This window comes from Erythranthe guttata, chromosome 10 (assembly GCF_056151865.1).
Source record: "Erythranthe guttata isolate IM_541 chromosome 10, IM_541, whole genome shotgun sequence".
Classification (NCBI taxonomy): domain Eukaryota; kingdom Viridiplantae; phylum Streptophyta; class Magnoliopsida; order Lamiales; family Phrymaceae; genus Erythranthe; species Erythranthe guttata.
In genome coordinates, this window is record NC_142542.1 from 1,372,890 (window position 1) to 1,389,082 (window position 16,193).

A 16,193-nucleotide genomic window follows, 5' to 3' on the forward strand; every position below is an offset into this window, starting at 1 on the left:
AATTTAAATAGCATGGTCAACAACCATTTATTTATAATGTTGGATGGGTAACTCAACGTAACATAACTTAGAAAAGAATTACTTTTATCTGTAATAACTATATTATTAATGTTGGAGATTGACTGAGGTAAGACGAAGAATATCGTTAGAAGAACAATACTAAAGTCTATATGCCACTTTTGAAGTTAGAATATTTAAAAAAAAATGAGTATTGATTTAATTTAAATGCTATGATAATTAGAGTTGAATCGAAGGGATCTAACGTAGGGAAACTTATGTTGGAAATATTCCAGTCAAATGGAATCCAATCCTGTCGGGATTTTACTGCTCATTTGTTGCCTTTATACTCTATTGTCTAATTTTATTTTATTTTATTTTAACCTGTTTTAATTGTTTTCTTTTAGTCAAGTGATTAATTGATTTATTTATCAAAATAAAAGGTGATTAATCGATTATGAAAATAAAAGATTTGTTTTTTTGGTTGATTTTGATTCTTGATGCCGATTATTGACACTAGGCCAAACGGCAATTAGATAATGTTGGTATTGAAAGATTTGTAGGGTTGTTATACGAGATACGTATTTGAACAGGTGGCTACGCCAATTTATATTACTTTGTTTCGGTTTTGGTTTCGATTTTCGATTTTCGGCTTCGGTTTTGGAGTTTATATTTTTTTCTCTTAACTTTGTACCGGAATTTTCTCCGGTTATAAAATGTGGTTTCCTTTCATATATTGCCCTTCTATAAAATTTTCACGATCAATGTTGATTTAAATGATTTATTTATCTTACCAATGCTTTCTAACTCGATTTTAACATTATCACGTCTCTCGTGTGGTTTGTAAATTATATTGCAAGAAAATTGAGATATACGTTGTGCGCATATGTGATTGATTGTGGGTTTCTTGATAAAATTAAGGATGATAAAGAATAAAATCATAAAATTGATTAAAAAAATTATAATAAGTAAATTAATCAATAATTTGAGAAACAAGTCTGTAAAAGGATAAATATATATATGCAAGTAAATATTTGTTAGGTTTTTTATTGATTTCTTTTTGGGCTTGGGCCCAACTTTGTGACCTAAAAATGTCAATTTTTATTTATTTTTAAATAATGCAAAAAATGATTGCTTATTAGTTCCGCAAGAATATAATGCAATTTGAGCAATTTCGGCGCCGAAAGAGTGTGGATAGATATGAACTAGTATTGACTATTGTCCATTCTCCATCCACCAACATCATTTTCATCAAGTTTAAGGCAAACTTTCAAAATATAATAATTCAAAAAAATAAATAAAAAAATAATATAATAACAAATTTTAATATAATTTAACCTTATTTAAGGAGATAGTTTATCCTAGTTGTGTTTTTTTAAAACTTGATTTATTTTAATTAAGTATTACAATTTTGTTCAAAAATTAAAATAATTGAATTTTATATAGTTAAGTAAAAATAAAATAAATAATAAATGAACGGCCAGAAATTTGTCAAAGGTTTCCCTCCAAAATCCAGAAGTATTAAATGGATGGCCCAGTGACAGATAGTATTTGAACTGGGCTACATTAAATTTGGTTCTTCCGAATATGTAATGAAATGGCTAATATTGTAGATTTTTTGTATCATTCTTCGGATACAAGTTGGTAAGAAATCACACTTTTGATAGATTATTTAGTCAGTGTCGGACCGACATAACTATTGTCCTTTACTCACATTTTGAATCGGGCTTTTGTGTGTGCTGAATGCACTAAAATACTAGAATTTGCGTTCTGTTTACCCCGATTACTTTTAAAATAAGCGTTAGCGCCTGATTTTCTACACGTAAACAAGTACAATTTATTATATCAATTAACCAAATTTTTGATACGTATCAACTTTACAACTCACAAAATAGAAACAATGTTCTCTGTATCAGTATCAAATCATGTCACTAAATTAGAGTAATTTCTTTTCAATTTAATATTCATAAAATTGGGGTCCCACAAATTGAATTTGTATAACTAGATTCTGCCGACGGTGCATTGCATGATAATCTTTATATTATTTAGAAATTAAAGTTAAAATATATATACGGAATCCAAATTAATTTTTTTTTAAAATCTAATATGATATATATCTCAGATCATGAAATTGTTCGCTTGCATCTGATGTGCTTCCCTACCTAAAATGGATCATTATGTAGGGACCATTCCTCACATGCCTCAAAAATTAAATTAATTAAATAAATCTTTAATTATGATTAAGCCTTTAATGACAAAGATCATTAAGATTTAAGCATGAATAAATACCCATCAAATCAAGAATATTAATTAACGTCCTATTAACGGTAATGTGATTATGATTAAACATGTTTTTTTTTAATGATTACATTTGCCGACACGATTCTGTGCTTGATAGAGGGAAAAACATCGAATTTAAATTTTGGAAAAAACTATTTAATTATTCAGAAATTCAATAAACAAAAAAAATATATTAAAGATTGACGATTAAGTTGACCTAATTAATTAAAATATTGACGATGGTTCTTAGGCTGAAACAATTAATTAGTGCATTGATCAGACGTTGTAAAGCAACGGTTGTTGTACCTGCCATGCTAGGTGTATAGCATATAGTCCATCGCACGTTAAAGTTGGAATATAAATTCAAATTTAACAGTAAATTAAGATATATAGTATAGTAGGTAGCATGCAGTGATGGGATAAAGGTAAAAAGTGCACATGGAAATTCATCAATTGCCATAGATCTAGATCTAACTTTTTGTGTTTCATCTACGGGAGCAAATAATTAATTATCTATTTAGTATTTTCGTTGGCCAACTAAATTTAAATACAAATTTAATAACGAGTGTGTTTGCTAAATACACTTTAAATAATAAGTTCAGATATATCAAATTGTCGAAAAAGTCCTTGTGTTAAAAATATCAGTAAGAAATCTTCTATAAAATTAGTCAAAGCCAATAAAGTCATTTAGAGCTTGTGCGATTGGGGTGTATGTTTTAGCGAAAAAAGATAAAAATACCCGTTGAATTATAAATTTTAGAATTTGCGTGGCACGACATGGGTGTTCTTGATGAACGTTTTTAATAAGAGGACTTTTTTGCTAATTCGAGATTACAATGGGTAAGTTTTGCAATTAACCCAATTTTTGGGGGGTTAATATCATCAAATAGAAGATGGCCGATGGGCAAGTTTATTAAACTTCACGTAAGACATATTTTTCATGTATTGGCCCAATAGGTTCAGTCCATAATTATAATTATATTAGTTATGTTCAACCCATTTCCATAATTAGTGACCGATTCTTATTCTTTTGAGCATCTTAGTGGGAATAATTCAATCAAATTGAGAAGACTATAACCACATTTAGTTATAACTTTGACATTTTTTGCCTCGATTTAATTTTTTTGGGTTATTTACGAATTATTGGACGAGAGCGAAATTTACCTAAAATATTTCCACGTGGATTTGCTTTTTCTTTTTTTTTTTTTTTTTTTTATTATTTTTTTATGTTGATATTTTTGGCTACCATCTAACACGTCTTTATATTTTACTTCTTTAGGAGAAAATGTCTTCCAATAACTCATTCCATTATTGTATTAATTATTAATAATCCTTCGTTCAGCAAAAATAGCTAACAATCAAAGTAAGTACATTGGTGTCATTTGACGTAAGTTCGAATCTCTTTATATATTGATATGTTCGAATTACCAATTTACCATCTCCGAAACTAGTTGCGACATACCATGCAGGCGGGGATCTACTCTCTTGAAAATATAGGTTATCGTGACTAATAAAAAAAAAATACTTCAATTATACTTAGTTATTAAAATAACAACATACTTTCCATGTTTCAATAAATCCCTATTAATTTCGTGAAAAAAATCGATACACATGAGAAGGAAGCAACAAAAGACATTAAACATAGATTCGATCACGAATACATTGTGACCCGATATTTAATATTAAAACCCTTAAAAATAAATCAAGCATGCGTAATTATCACTAATCACTAATCACTAATCACTAATCACTAATAATAATATAATTATCTTAATGGCGACAGTGTCACAACTTACAACTTACAACCCAATTTACTTCCACCATGTAAAGGAAAAACCTCATTATTATTACTATTACTGTTAGAATCTAGTTAGATTCTACTTAAGAGAAACCATGGAGAATTCTAAGAATTTGGGATTCTTTAATACCATATGACTTGGAAAGAAAGTTTTTCTTCCTTGAGAATAGACACAGCCGTGTATCATGATAAAAGGGAAGAATATATTTATTTTCCAAGTTTTGGTTTGCTAAATTGTCATTAATTGGTTTATATATTTATTAAGTAGCTATTTTGATTTATACAGAATTTGTATTTCAATAGAATACAAATTCTTTTGGAAATTAGTGTTTGATTAGGACTTAATATCTTTTGATATGGTTTATTCCTAATAAGCCTGATACGTTTTTTTTTGATGTTGGTCTTTTGTAGGATTCTTTATCAGGCTTATAAAGGAGAAGCAAAGACACATTACCGTGCTGCGTTTTTTTGGAGAAACAAAATATTTTTCTCTTTTCTTTTCTTTGTTGCTCTTCCGGAGTTATTTTTATCGAGCGAAAAATTCACATAGAAAATATTATTTTCTCTCGTTTTTATTGCTCTATCGTGATACGTGATTTTCATAGAAAATATACCGGCTTCAAGGCTTTGTGGTGAAGACACCAAGATTCAAGGAGTATCACAAGTTTGCTTCTTCTATATAAAAAGAAGATCGGTTCTTCGGGAGAGGGGCTTAAACAGATCTCGGGAGGAGATCGATCCGCCGACTGAGGGATTCAGCGTTGAAGGGAGTTCAACCGTGCGGAGCAAGGGACGTGCTGCAAATTGAAGATCTATAATTCAGCGTAGTATACAAGAACGGCGTCAACAAAGAGGGAGTCTTTGTATTTTGATTAAGTCCTATTATTGTATTCGTAAAACTAAAAATTAGTAAATTTTATTTGCAGGTCCCCGTGGATGTAGGGTACAGTTGTATCCGAACCACATTAAATTTGTGTCTCGTTTATTTCTGTTTTTACAAACTGTTTCACGAACTGTTGCAACACTTCACGCAACAGTAACAAAAAACTGAATCTGACACAAATAATTTATATCTGCACGAAATAAATTCTAACAATTACAATTAAAATGGAGTTAATAAAAACAGGAATATAATTTGTTCGAATTTATTGGTTAAAGTAAAATTAGGAATAGAATAATCCAAAACTAAAATCACATTTCGTTCAAACTTAAACAGATCAGCTCTGTTTTTTGCTTTCAATTTCCTCACGCAACAACTCATGCTTTTTTCCCTATAAAACAAAACAGAAAGGAAGAAGAAACATAAAATAAAAAAACATAAAAATGGCGAAAGATAGGAAGATCGGGGTGGCGATGGATTTCTCCAAGAGCAGTAGAGCGGCGCTGCGGTGGTCAATCGACAATTTAGCTGATTCAGGCGACACTTTCTATATTCTACACATCAAATCCAGCTCCCACGACGAATCCCGCAGCAAACTCTGGTCGAAATCCGGTTCTCGTATGTTTACAATTCCTTTTTTCGTGATTTTTTAGGGATTCCGATCTGATGCTTTTTTTTTTTTTTTCTAAATCGATCAATTTGGGGATTTTCTATTCCGATTTTGAATAATTTGGTTTCCAATTGCAGCCCTAATTCCACTGGTGGAGTTTCGTGAGCCGGAGGTGATGAAGAAGTACGAAGTTCCGATCGATATTGAAGTTCTCGACATCCTCGACACTGCTGCTAGGCAGAAAGAGGTTTTCGTTGAAATCCAATTTTTTTTTTAAATTTCGTATTTAATAATGTTTTTCGAATGCAATTTGAATAAAAAAAAATGGTGATTAAACAGATAACAGTGGTGACGAAATTGTACTGGGGAGATGCGAGAGAGAAGCTTTGTGAAGCTGTTGAAGATTTGAAGCTGGATTCTCTGGTTATGGGTAGCAGGGGCCTCTCATCCATTAAGAGGTATATATTTTTTATTATTATTTTTATTATTTTTAAATAAAATAAATATCCCAAAATATTTTTTTATTCTATGAAGTAGTAATTAATTAGATGATGGTGATATATATATATATATATATTTATGTAGGATAATCTTGGGGAGTGTGACTAACTACGTGATGACAAGTGCAAACTGCCCAGTAACCATAGTTAAGGACCCAGATTTTCACAAGAATTGATCCTCAAAATTACTCCTCGTCTCCATCCAGCTTTTAATAAATTGCAGATTTGCCCCCCCCCCCTCTCTCTCTCTGCATGATTTGTAATAAATGTCTGATCAGATGTTTGGTACTGTATTCATAAATATTTGGTGTTGCAACATTTAATTCGAGTGTATATTTTCTGACCAATCTGAATTTCAGAGAAGGCCTGAGGTATGCAGATAATTTGTGGGAAAATAAAGTTTCATCCCTTAAGTTTGAACAGATTTCACATCCGGTCTTTCGTGTTCATAAAAAACACATTTAGACCATCATATTTTAAAAATTCATCACACTTTTAGTCCTTTTGTTAATTTTTCATTAAAACTAACGGAATCAACATGTGCCCATCACTGACTTAACTAACAGACAAACATTAAGATAATGGAAATGATCAAAAATGTTAAATTAATGAAACCTGAGGGACCAAAATGTGTTTTTTTTTGAACATGGTGGATGAAATGTGAAATTTGTGCGAATTGAAGGGATGAAAGTGTAATTATCCCGATAATTTATCCTACCAAGTCTTGCATTATTGTTCTTAATAAAATATCTTTCTTATAAATATCTCATTTGGTTGGATATGTTTTGAGTGTAGTTGGTGTATTTTTATATTATTATTGTAATTGTATTTGGAATTCATAATCAAGTAATAGTGATAATCAAAGTATTAATTATTAACTTATCAAAAAAAAAAAAAGTATTAATTATAATAATTATTTTGAAAAGATAAAAATAATAATAATAAAATAAAAGAGAATAATCAGGATATTGAACAAGACAAATGGGCTTTGCCCTTGTTACTTTTGTAGTGTAAATTGGGTCAACTCCGGTTTTTGCCAACAGTGGACAGCCCATTACAGTTGTTTAAAACTCAGAAGTTTGGGCCATTAGCAAAAACTAATGTTTATATTTTATATGGCCTAAGCTTCGGTAATTTAGCAAATAAACACGAGAAAATATCAATAAAAACGGACCTAGGATTTTATCTTCCCCCTATGCAAGAATTGCTCACCCAAAACCCCTCAATTATGAAATATATGATTCATGATTATTAACCCGAGACACTAATTTACTCATAACCCGCTGTCGCGTGTATTATGAGTCTATTATTCATAAACGGTTCACTATATGTCTATGCAAACAAATTACGAATAAAGCATTAACTAACAAGTCTCGTAAATGGCTACCTAAGGTGATATCTGTATGTCTACGACACCACATGCAATTGACACACTCATCCGGTGAAAACTACTCGAAGGTTCTTCTACTTACCGTCTAATTATCAAAATAGCTCTGTCGAGTCAATTCCAATAATCACAAATAAAACACATAAATTGATCAAGTTCATGCACTAACAATCATATCAAGTAGAAGAAATAATCATAAAATCATAATTGCATAATCTCAAGAAAACGGGTTCACAATCCCCACATATGGTTCCAACAAAATCCTAGATTAAAAACTTAGCTACTCATAACGAAAAACATAATAAAAGTAATAAAAGTCATAGATTAAGAAAAGATAGGTGAAAGAAGAATTATGATGAAGAGTTGTCAATTCTCCGTCTTCGATTCTTCGTTCTCTCGCTCCTCTCGCTCCAAGGTTGTGTCAAAAAGTCCTTTGATTCGTGCTTGGTTTGGGCTTAAATAGATGTCCCAACTTGGTAGATGATTCTAGGTTTCCTTGTGTGTTTAAAAGTCCAAAATTGTGTCCAGCGTGATTTGGCACGGCCGCGCGAAAATCAGTGCAATTCTCGCACGGCCGCGCGAGAATCGCCGAACCTTCTGCCCAAATTCAGCATTTGGCACGGCCGTGCCATTTTTAGGTGTAAATTTGGGACGGCCGTGCCGTGCCAATTCCTTCAGATTTTGGATTATTTCACTTTTGGCCCATATGTTCTTCAAAATTGCAGTTTTGACCCCAAACTTTTCCAATTCATCAATTTGTACCTAGAATTCCATAAATCAACTTTTTAAGCACCAATTATCGTTAAATCACACCAAAAGATCAAATAAAAAGATACGATAAAGTGTAAAAATATACAAAAAATATACACTTAACAGTACCATTAATCCAAAACACAAAAACTTCATCTTCACTGTACTTGTCCTCCGATCCTCTCTTTTGGCTCTACTATTGTTACAAGCTTTCATTGCTGCATACTATAGAAGCTTCCCTTGTCATTTACAGGGACCATTCATTCACATTATATTGTGTATGTCTGTGTGTGTGTGTGTGGGTCCCACCTTCACCTTTTTTGTTGTTGAAGGAAAGCCCAACAAAGCAAAGTAGCCATAGTTTGAAGGCGCCTAAATTCTTGAGCCTCATTGCCTATATTCTTTGTCGATCTCCTCGTGAATCTTGTGCTTATATCATCATAACTCTCCCTTTCTCTCTCTAGAGCTTTCTCTCTCTCTCTCTCTCACACACACACACACACACACACAAACACACATTCAGGCATCATTCTTGCACTCCAGTAGTGCCTGAGAGCAATTACTATCTTGGAAGCAATTATTGCAATTTCCACTCACATTTTACTTCAATTCCCTGTTGTTTTTATTGACCATTGGCAGAACCAAACATGGTTGAATCCGAACTACTTGGAAACTCATGGAACCAAACCCTTCTTCTTCTTCATTTCCCTTTTGGGTCTCAAAATCCGTCAACTTCTTGAAAAACAAATCCAAATTCCCCAACAGGGTTTCTTCTTCTTCTTCCTCCAGTACGAGGTTTCGTTTCGATGGCATGGTCGTAAATAACTCTCTCTACTACTGCCCTTCACCCAATTCCCCCCACCCAGAAATGGCCACACCACTGTTGAACCAACTGAATCTCGCCATTGACGAAGACACTGCAGAAACCAGTTCTATTTCTGATTTCTTGTCCTCCGATGTTTCATCTTCCCCACATTGCAGCACCTCCGAGCTTTCTGATCAACAAACGGAGAAATCCCATTCCGACACATTACAAGGTGAAAAAATTCTTGTTTAACTAATTAATATAGTATTTGGGTTTAATTTACAGGTATTTATTTGTGTTTTTAATTGACAGAAAATGAGATGATGAAAGAAAGATTCGCAAAATTGCTGCTCGGTGAAGATATGTCTGGTTGTGGCAATGGAGTTTGCACTGCTCTAGCTATATCAAACGCCATTACCAATCTCTGCGGTAATAATTACTTCTTCCGATTCCTAACCGTGGTTGTATAAACTTCGTTTATTTATGATTTTTGCGTTTAATTCGATATTAGCTACACTTTTCGGACAAATTTGGAGACTAGAGCCACTGAAACCCGATAAAAAGTCAATGTGGCGAAGAGAAATGGAATGGCTTCTCTGTGTTAGTGATCACATTGTCGAGTTGATACCGTCTTGGCAGACATTCCCCGATGGAACCAAACTCGAGGTCGGTACATATCTTATTTAACGATTGAGATGTAATAGTCGATTTAATCAATCATAGTATTAGTCTTATCGTTTAATCGATTCTTGATTTAGGTTATGACTTCGCGACCCCGATCGGATCTTTACAGTAATCTCCCTGCATTATGCAAATTAGACAACATGTTACTCGTAAGACATATATATGTATATATATACTAATTTCTTCTTCGTTTGGCTGCACTTATAATTTTTGTAGTGATTTTCTCGTTTTTGGCCCTATTTTCGTATAGGAAATATTGGACAGTTTCGAAAGTTCGGAGTTTTGGTATGTAGAGCAGGGGATATTAACTCCAGAAGGTGATGGATCTGGATCGGGATCTTCGTCATCCTTCCGGAAGATTCTACCACGTCAAGTAGACAAATGGTGGCTTCCGATTCCTCGGGTGCCACCTGGCGGACTCACCGAAAATGCAAGAAAGATGCTCCAACACAGGCGGGATTCCACGAACCAAATCCTTAAAGCTGCAATGGCTATCAACAATGCAGCTTTAGCGGATATGGATATACCCGAATCGTATTTAGAAGCTCTACCAAAGGTATTTATTAAATTAAAGTACATATTCAACTTTTTCTTATATTAAATAATAATTTTTTTTTCTTCTTGCAGAATGGAAAAGCAAGTTTGGGAGATCTTATCCACCGTTACATTAATTCGGACCAATATTCTCCCGAATGTTTGCTCGACTGTCTCGATTTGTCATCCGAGCATCATGCTTTAGAGATAGCCAATCGAGTGGAGGCAACAATTCACGTGTGGAGACGAAAAACGAACTCGAAACCATTAAATCATTACACCACACAAAGATCCAATTCAAAGTCATCGTGGGAAATTGTTAAAGATTTGGTTATCGATGCAGACAAACGAGAACTATTAGCATGCAGAGCAGAAACCCTGCTACTCTGCTTGAAGCAGCGTTTTCCCGGTTTACCGCAAACCACTTTAGACACGAGCAAAATTCAATGCAACAAGGTTTTAATATAATCGATCCTTTTCGAATTCTTAGTCTTTCTTGAATTTTTTTGTATTAAACTAAAAACACGTTTTTTTTTTGGTAAGGATGTTGGGAAATCAATATTGGAGGGATACTCGAGAGTACTGGAGAGCCTGGCTTTCAATATTGTGGCACGAATCGATGACCTGATTTACGTGGATGACTTGTCGAAGAATTCGGATCAGCTCGTGTCGATATCAATGGTTGGTGTGATTAGTCATAAAAACGTGACTCAGTACAAGGCAGCTTTTACGAGTCCTAGATTGTTCTCGCCTTCGCAGTTGATTGGTCATGCTGAGGTGGATAAGTCACCGTATATCGAGAGCAGCAAACTTCCTCTTCGTGGAATTGGCGTGAAAAGGATTTTGACCGATTATTTGAGTATTGATGGAAAAGGGAGGGGCGATATCGGAAGATCCGATTCATTTTCGAAACACGGTATTAGTTGATGAATGAGCAAAAGGGATTATTTTTGTGTGTGTTTATTTTATTTCATGCACATGCAGGAAGAGTATTTGAAGGTGGTGAGAGCTGTGATGTGTCTAGTTTTTATTATATTGTTTGAAGATGTAATGAGATGAGAGGCTTTGTAATAAAGAATGCATGTTCAAATTTGATATATGAAAAATATTAAACACCATATTGTGAAGAAAGTTGATGAAAATATAGAGAAATAATATGAAATGTCAGATAACCTGTAATTTATAACGAATAATCCAAGTCATTAACATCAAGTCGTTGTAGTATAGTGGTAAGTATTCCCGCCTGTCACGCGGGTGACCCGGGTTCGATCCCCGGCAACGGCGTTTTTAACCATTTGTTTTTAAATTTTTAAATAGTAAATCTGGCTGACAAATACAACACTTAGTTGGTAATTAACCAGCACTAATCTTCTCTCTTACCAGAAGGAATTTTTTTTGCTACAATACTGGCAGAAAAAAAAGAATATTCCCTTTTCAAGATTGTCTGCCTATAGTGAGCTACTTCCTTATCATAATCTTTATAGTTTATTCACAACCGTTAATAATCTAGTTCAGACAAAGAAACATAAACAAGTTACAATTTCCCAGAAAACAACTGAATTTTTGACAGTTACATTCCAACTGAATTCCATTTCTGATAAAACAGAACAACCCTCAAATAAAAGCCTGTTCACAACAGTGACATTCTTCAACCAAGTAATATTCCACTCTTATCCTCTGTCTATTATTCTTTCAATTTTCTGTGGTCTCCAACAAATCACACAACAAACAAATTGTGTCGAATTCACTTGACCTAGATAATGTTTCTTGAATTGACTATTATCCTCAAAATAAATAAGCTTAAATTACGAAAATACCCCTTATCTTTGAGTAATTACAACCATCCTGTTAACTATGTATCTTTTTACACGTCCACTCTTGTGGTGTCAAATTCAACAGAATCTTCTAGATCCCGTTTCGTATGCATAAATGCAGTTTCCGATGCACCACAATACGATATTTATAAGCATAAGAGACACATCTTGTTTCAAAATGTGGAGCTCGAACCGGGTAAAATAAGTACAAACTGGAGCATATTTCACATAATCTATAATATTCCACTAAATTTTACACATAAAAAAATGATGTAAGAAGATTCATAATTGACCGGATGTTTATAATTACCCAAACACGGAGTTCTTTTTCATAATTTTGCCTTATTTTAGAGGAGGTACTCGGCCGTAATTTACCCAATAAATAATAAACAAACACCATAAACATTCAAATCTATATTATATATGTTCCATATAACAAAAGACACAAAGTTTAACTAGCTGCAGTTACATAAAAGGATAGCAAAAAAAAAGACAAAGGGGGATTTTGTATAAAACTATAACACAATCCCAGTTCTCAACTACTTTCCCCTATTACAGAGTGTAGGATAAAATAAAACTCATGCTGCTTCCTATCCTACATTTATATATATATTTTCCTGCAATAAAAAAACAAATTACAAATTAAAAAATTAGTAACACATTATCAAAGTTCAAGATTCTATGAAATAAATCATTTGCAATTTGAAGATAAATTCGGTTATAAAAATACCTAGATAAGTATATTTCGATTCACAACGCATACCGAGCTCTAGTAGTAAAGGGATCCTGCAAATAATAATAATTATTAATTAATACAAATTTTTCGATTATGTAAAAACACATTAGTTATCGAATGATAAAAGCATATACCCTGCCACCAGTTGCCTCTCGAAGCACTGCCCGGGTCATCTTCCACCGCATCTTTATTGAACTAAATGTAACACGTATACATTCAACGCGTCATTAAATTCGAACTATAAGATAATTAAATCAAATTAAATATATAAAAAAAAAAACTCCCTTATCGAGAAACTACTCACGGTAGTGGATTCGGGGTTGTGTGGTGGAGAGTAAAAATCTTGACCACCGTAGAAAATGGAAGAGTCGTAATTAAACGGTTGCGCTTTTTCCTCCTGGTAATACGAACTATTGTCCTTGCTTGTCGTGTTCTTCGCTCCTTCACCGCCTACGGTATTGCCGTCTGTAAATTAGCGGTTAATCTACACTTGCATAAATAATATTTTTTTTTCTTTCTATCGAATATCACGAAAATCGATTACGATGAATTCAATCTACTACCTGAAACTCCATTCTTTGGACTCCAAGCTGGATTTCCATGGCTACTTTTCTTCTCGGTTTCGGACAAATGCAACAACTCCCATCCCAAACCCTAGGACAAGAAACATTTTTTAGAAACATTAAACATAACATATATGAAGATTTACATTAATCAAATGCAGAATTGATGTGATCTTGAATGGCGGAATAATAAACTGCATATCTTGAAAACAAATAAATAAATTTATACCAAAATTACATTTAACAAAAGAATTTATTTCTTATATGTTACAATTAATAAACACACACACATTGATGTCAGTTATCAACAAAATACAGCTAAACAAATGGTAAAACAGAGATTTCATTTCAGAAAAAAAAAAAAAAAAAAGATGTGATTTTGATTACCTTAGGAGGAGGGGCAAAAATGGAATCAAAAACCTCAGCAGATGAAAGAGCCGACGAAGAATCCTTTTCCCCAAAAAGATCAGCAGCAAGTGAAGAACCAGATTTCTTTCCTTCTTCCATTTCTCTCTCTCTCTTAACTTTCTCTCTCTAGAATCTTGAAATGTATAATTAAGAATGAGAGGAGGAGAACCGGACCCCTTGTATATATATATACAAATTCCACCGTCAAAATAAACGTAACCGCCGCGAATCTTTTCCCCACAAACAGACACAACCCCTCTGAAGAAAAAGCGAAATCGGATTCCAAAAGCGAAATTCAAAACATAAATTAAATAAAAATAAAAATAAAAACAGAGCAATACACGTAAATAATAATTAATCTCTCTGATTATATATATAAAAAATAAATAAATGTACGCAAGAGCAAGAGACAGAGACAAAAGGGATTACATCAAACAGAGAAAAAGGGCAAGAGGGAGAGAAACTCTATCGTCTGGTAAAAGAGAAATTTTTATTTATTTAATTGTGAATCTTCTTTTTTCTATTCTATATATGTATTTATTTATTTATATTTATTTAATTATTTATATTTATTTATGGCCCACGATTTCTCGTTTTGGATTAATTTTACTTTTTTTTTCTGTTTTGGATTTAGTTTTTCAGTTTCGGTTACTCGGCGTTATTTGCTCAATACATACGGTCTCCAATCCCACCTGTCATAAATATATAACAACTAGGTGCCACGTGGAAGTAGGATGTGGGACCCACTCATGCAACTCCCAACCTTTTACCGCCACGTGTATCGTTGAGTGGATAATAACGATTCTTTTGCCCCTTGTTTTCTCTCTTTTTTTAGTAGTGTCACTCTCTCCCCCACAGAAACCCTTGTCTTTGACTTTCTTTTCTTTTGTTACACTTTATTTGTTTTGGATAGAATTTCAATTTAATTTTGTGTGATCCCTCCTTTATTGTGCCAAGTATTTTTATTTTATACCCGCATGGGTGTAGCTCAACTGGTTCCGGAGGTGGTAAGTTGGTGCAAGGTCCTAGGATCGAATCCTGGCAGCCGCAGTGTGGGAATTTCAACTCCAATGAGTTGGTTCCTTGTGGGCACCAGGTCCGGGTCCGCTACCTTAACGGGCCGTTGAGTTACCATGATTTACATTCCTCCATCAATCCTTGTCGGGTCAAGGGATGGGGGCCCTGGGGGCGAGGGATTTCGCCTTTTGGTGCAAGTATTTTTATTTTATTTTATTTATATTTTATGAAGATATATTATTATTTCTTACCTTCTTAGGCCTGTTTGGTTGGCCAGATTAGCCACGATAAATTAAATTATCGTATTATGTTTGATGTTCGGTATCTACAATAATTTCGATCGATCAGCCAAAGTTATGATATCGTGACTTATCTTGACTTCTAGGGAACTGTTTTAACTCGACGTCGCGAGATCTGATAAAAAAATAAAAATCATTAAATTATTTAATTTTATTTATGGCCCAATATCTCAAGCTCATAATTTATTGATGTGTTCCAAAAATTTCTAATTTAATTCGAGTGTGACTCTAATTTTATTTTATTATATAGTATTTATGACAAGTTGATAAAAGACAAAGTTTTTAGTCTTTAATGAATTTTGACCACCGATAAAAAAAAAAACAGTGTTTGGATAACCTTTTGGAATATTCAATGCCTTGTTAGGCTACACAGATATGAACAATTGATAATGCACGTTAGACACTTTTTGTGAGATTGAATTTTGCTTTACTATTTTCTAAAATAAATAAAAATCAATAAACATATAATTAAAATAAATAATTTGAGGTATTTATGTTGAGGGGCCCTTCTATACATCAACATGATCCAGAACAAAAAAAAAAAAAGGAGAAAAGTATAGGGGCTGTTTGTTTGGCAGTTTGAAAAAGTTGGTTTAAGACAACTGAGAGTCGCCGCATGAAGGACGCGTGTCCACCCAATGTTGATCCACATGCTCTGTCTCTATCTTCTTTATTATAATAATTGTTTTTTTTTTTTTTCTTCTTAGGATATGAATAATTATACTATTATAGTCTTTATTGTATTAGATATTATTATTAAAAGAGCTAATCCTATTTCTGGGGGCCCCAGCATTTGAGGCGTGCTGATGTATGTTGTGAATTGTGATAAGATAAACATACATTATGAGATGTGGACATGTTTTTGTTTTATTTAATGTTAATCTTTTGCAGGTTTTGCTTTTTATATTCATGAAATTTAATAATGCTAAGAAAATTCATCTACCAAATAAAATGTATAGAAATTATATATCATCTTAAAGTAGTGGACGAAGTATATCACAATTTACATATTGGGCCCTTTTTGAGCCACATAAAAAAAAGTAGATTTAATTGGGTTTGTAATAAAAAATAGATTTAATTGGGATGGCCCATATAACTATTGGCCCAATATTTGTTAATAATTGTTACACT

General features: G+C 33.1%; 3 protein-coding genes and 1 non-coding gene across 6 annotated transcripts; 3 read left to right on the top strand and 1 right to left on the bottom strand.

Moving 5' to 3' along the window:
• Positions 1-5,204: 5,204 nt before the first annotated feature.
• LOC105953003 (Adenine nucleotide alpha hydrolases-like superfamily protein) lies at positions 5,205-6,464 on the top strand. Of its 2 annotated transcripts, none has more exons than XM_012976615.2 (4): positions 5,205-5,573; positions 5,703-5,812; positions 5,905-6,023; positions 6,151-6,464. In XM_012976615.2, the coding sequence occupies exons 1-4, from the start codon at positions 5,399-5,401 to the stop codon at positions 6,239-6,241; spliced, it is 495 nt and encodes a 164-aa protein (XP_012832069.1). In that variant the 5' UTR covers positions 5,205-5,398; the 3' UTR covers positions 6,242-6,464. The 2 variants fall into 2 exon arrangements, with proteins under 2 accessions (XP_012832069.1, XP_088680212.1); XM_088824086.1 differs by having other exon boundaries at positions 5,288-5,573; positions 6,114-6,303.
• A 1,916-nt stretch (positions 6,465-8,380) lies between these two features.
• LOC105953002 (rop guanine nucleotide exchange factor 7) lies at positions 8,381-11,356 on the top strand. Its single transcript, XM_012976614.2, has 7 exons — positions 8,381-9,239; positions 9,320-9,436; positions 9,519-9,673; positions 9,766-9,840; positions 9,942-10,247; positions 10,319-10,681; positions 10,769-11,356. Exons 1-7 carry the CDS (start codon positions 8,879-8,881, stop codon positions 11,150-11,152), a joined length of 1,761 nt encoding a protein of 586 aa, XP_012832068.2. The 5' UTR covers positions 8,381-8,878; the 3' UTR covers positions 11,153-11,356.
• Positions 11,357-11,437: 81 nt separating this feature from the next.
• TRNAD-GUC (transfer RNA aspartic acid (anticodon GUC)) lies at positions 11,438-11,509 on the top strand. Its single transcript has one exon. It is a non-coding gene; the product is annotated as a tRNA-Asp (tRNA).
• A 929-nt stretch (positions 11,510-12,438) lies between these two features.
• LOC105952801 (hypothetical protein) lies at positions 12,439-14,310 on the bottom strand. 2 transcript variants are annotated; one of them, XM_012976381.2, is made up of 7 exons: positions 14,176-14,310; positions 13,726-14,004; positions 13,339-13,429; positions 13,080-13,225; positions 12,910-12,970; positions 12,770-12,825; positions 12,439-12,656 (listed from the first exon to the last, which is right to left on the bottom strand). In XM_012976381.2, the coding sequence occupies exons 2-6, from the start codon at positions 13,843-13,845 to the stop codon at positions 12,809-12,811; spliced, it is 435 nt and encodes a 144-aa protein (XP_012831835.1). In that variant the 5' UTR covers positions 13,846-14,004; positions 14,176-14,310; the 3' UTR covers positions 12,439-12,656; positions 12,770-12,808. The 2 variants fall into 2 exon arrangements, with proteins under 2 accessions (XP_012831835.1, XP_012831834.1); XM_012976380.2 differs by having other exon boundaries at positions 13,080-13,240.
• Positions 14,311-16,193: the final 1,883 nt, after the last annotated feature.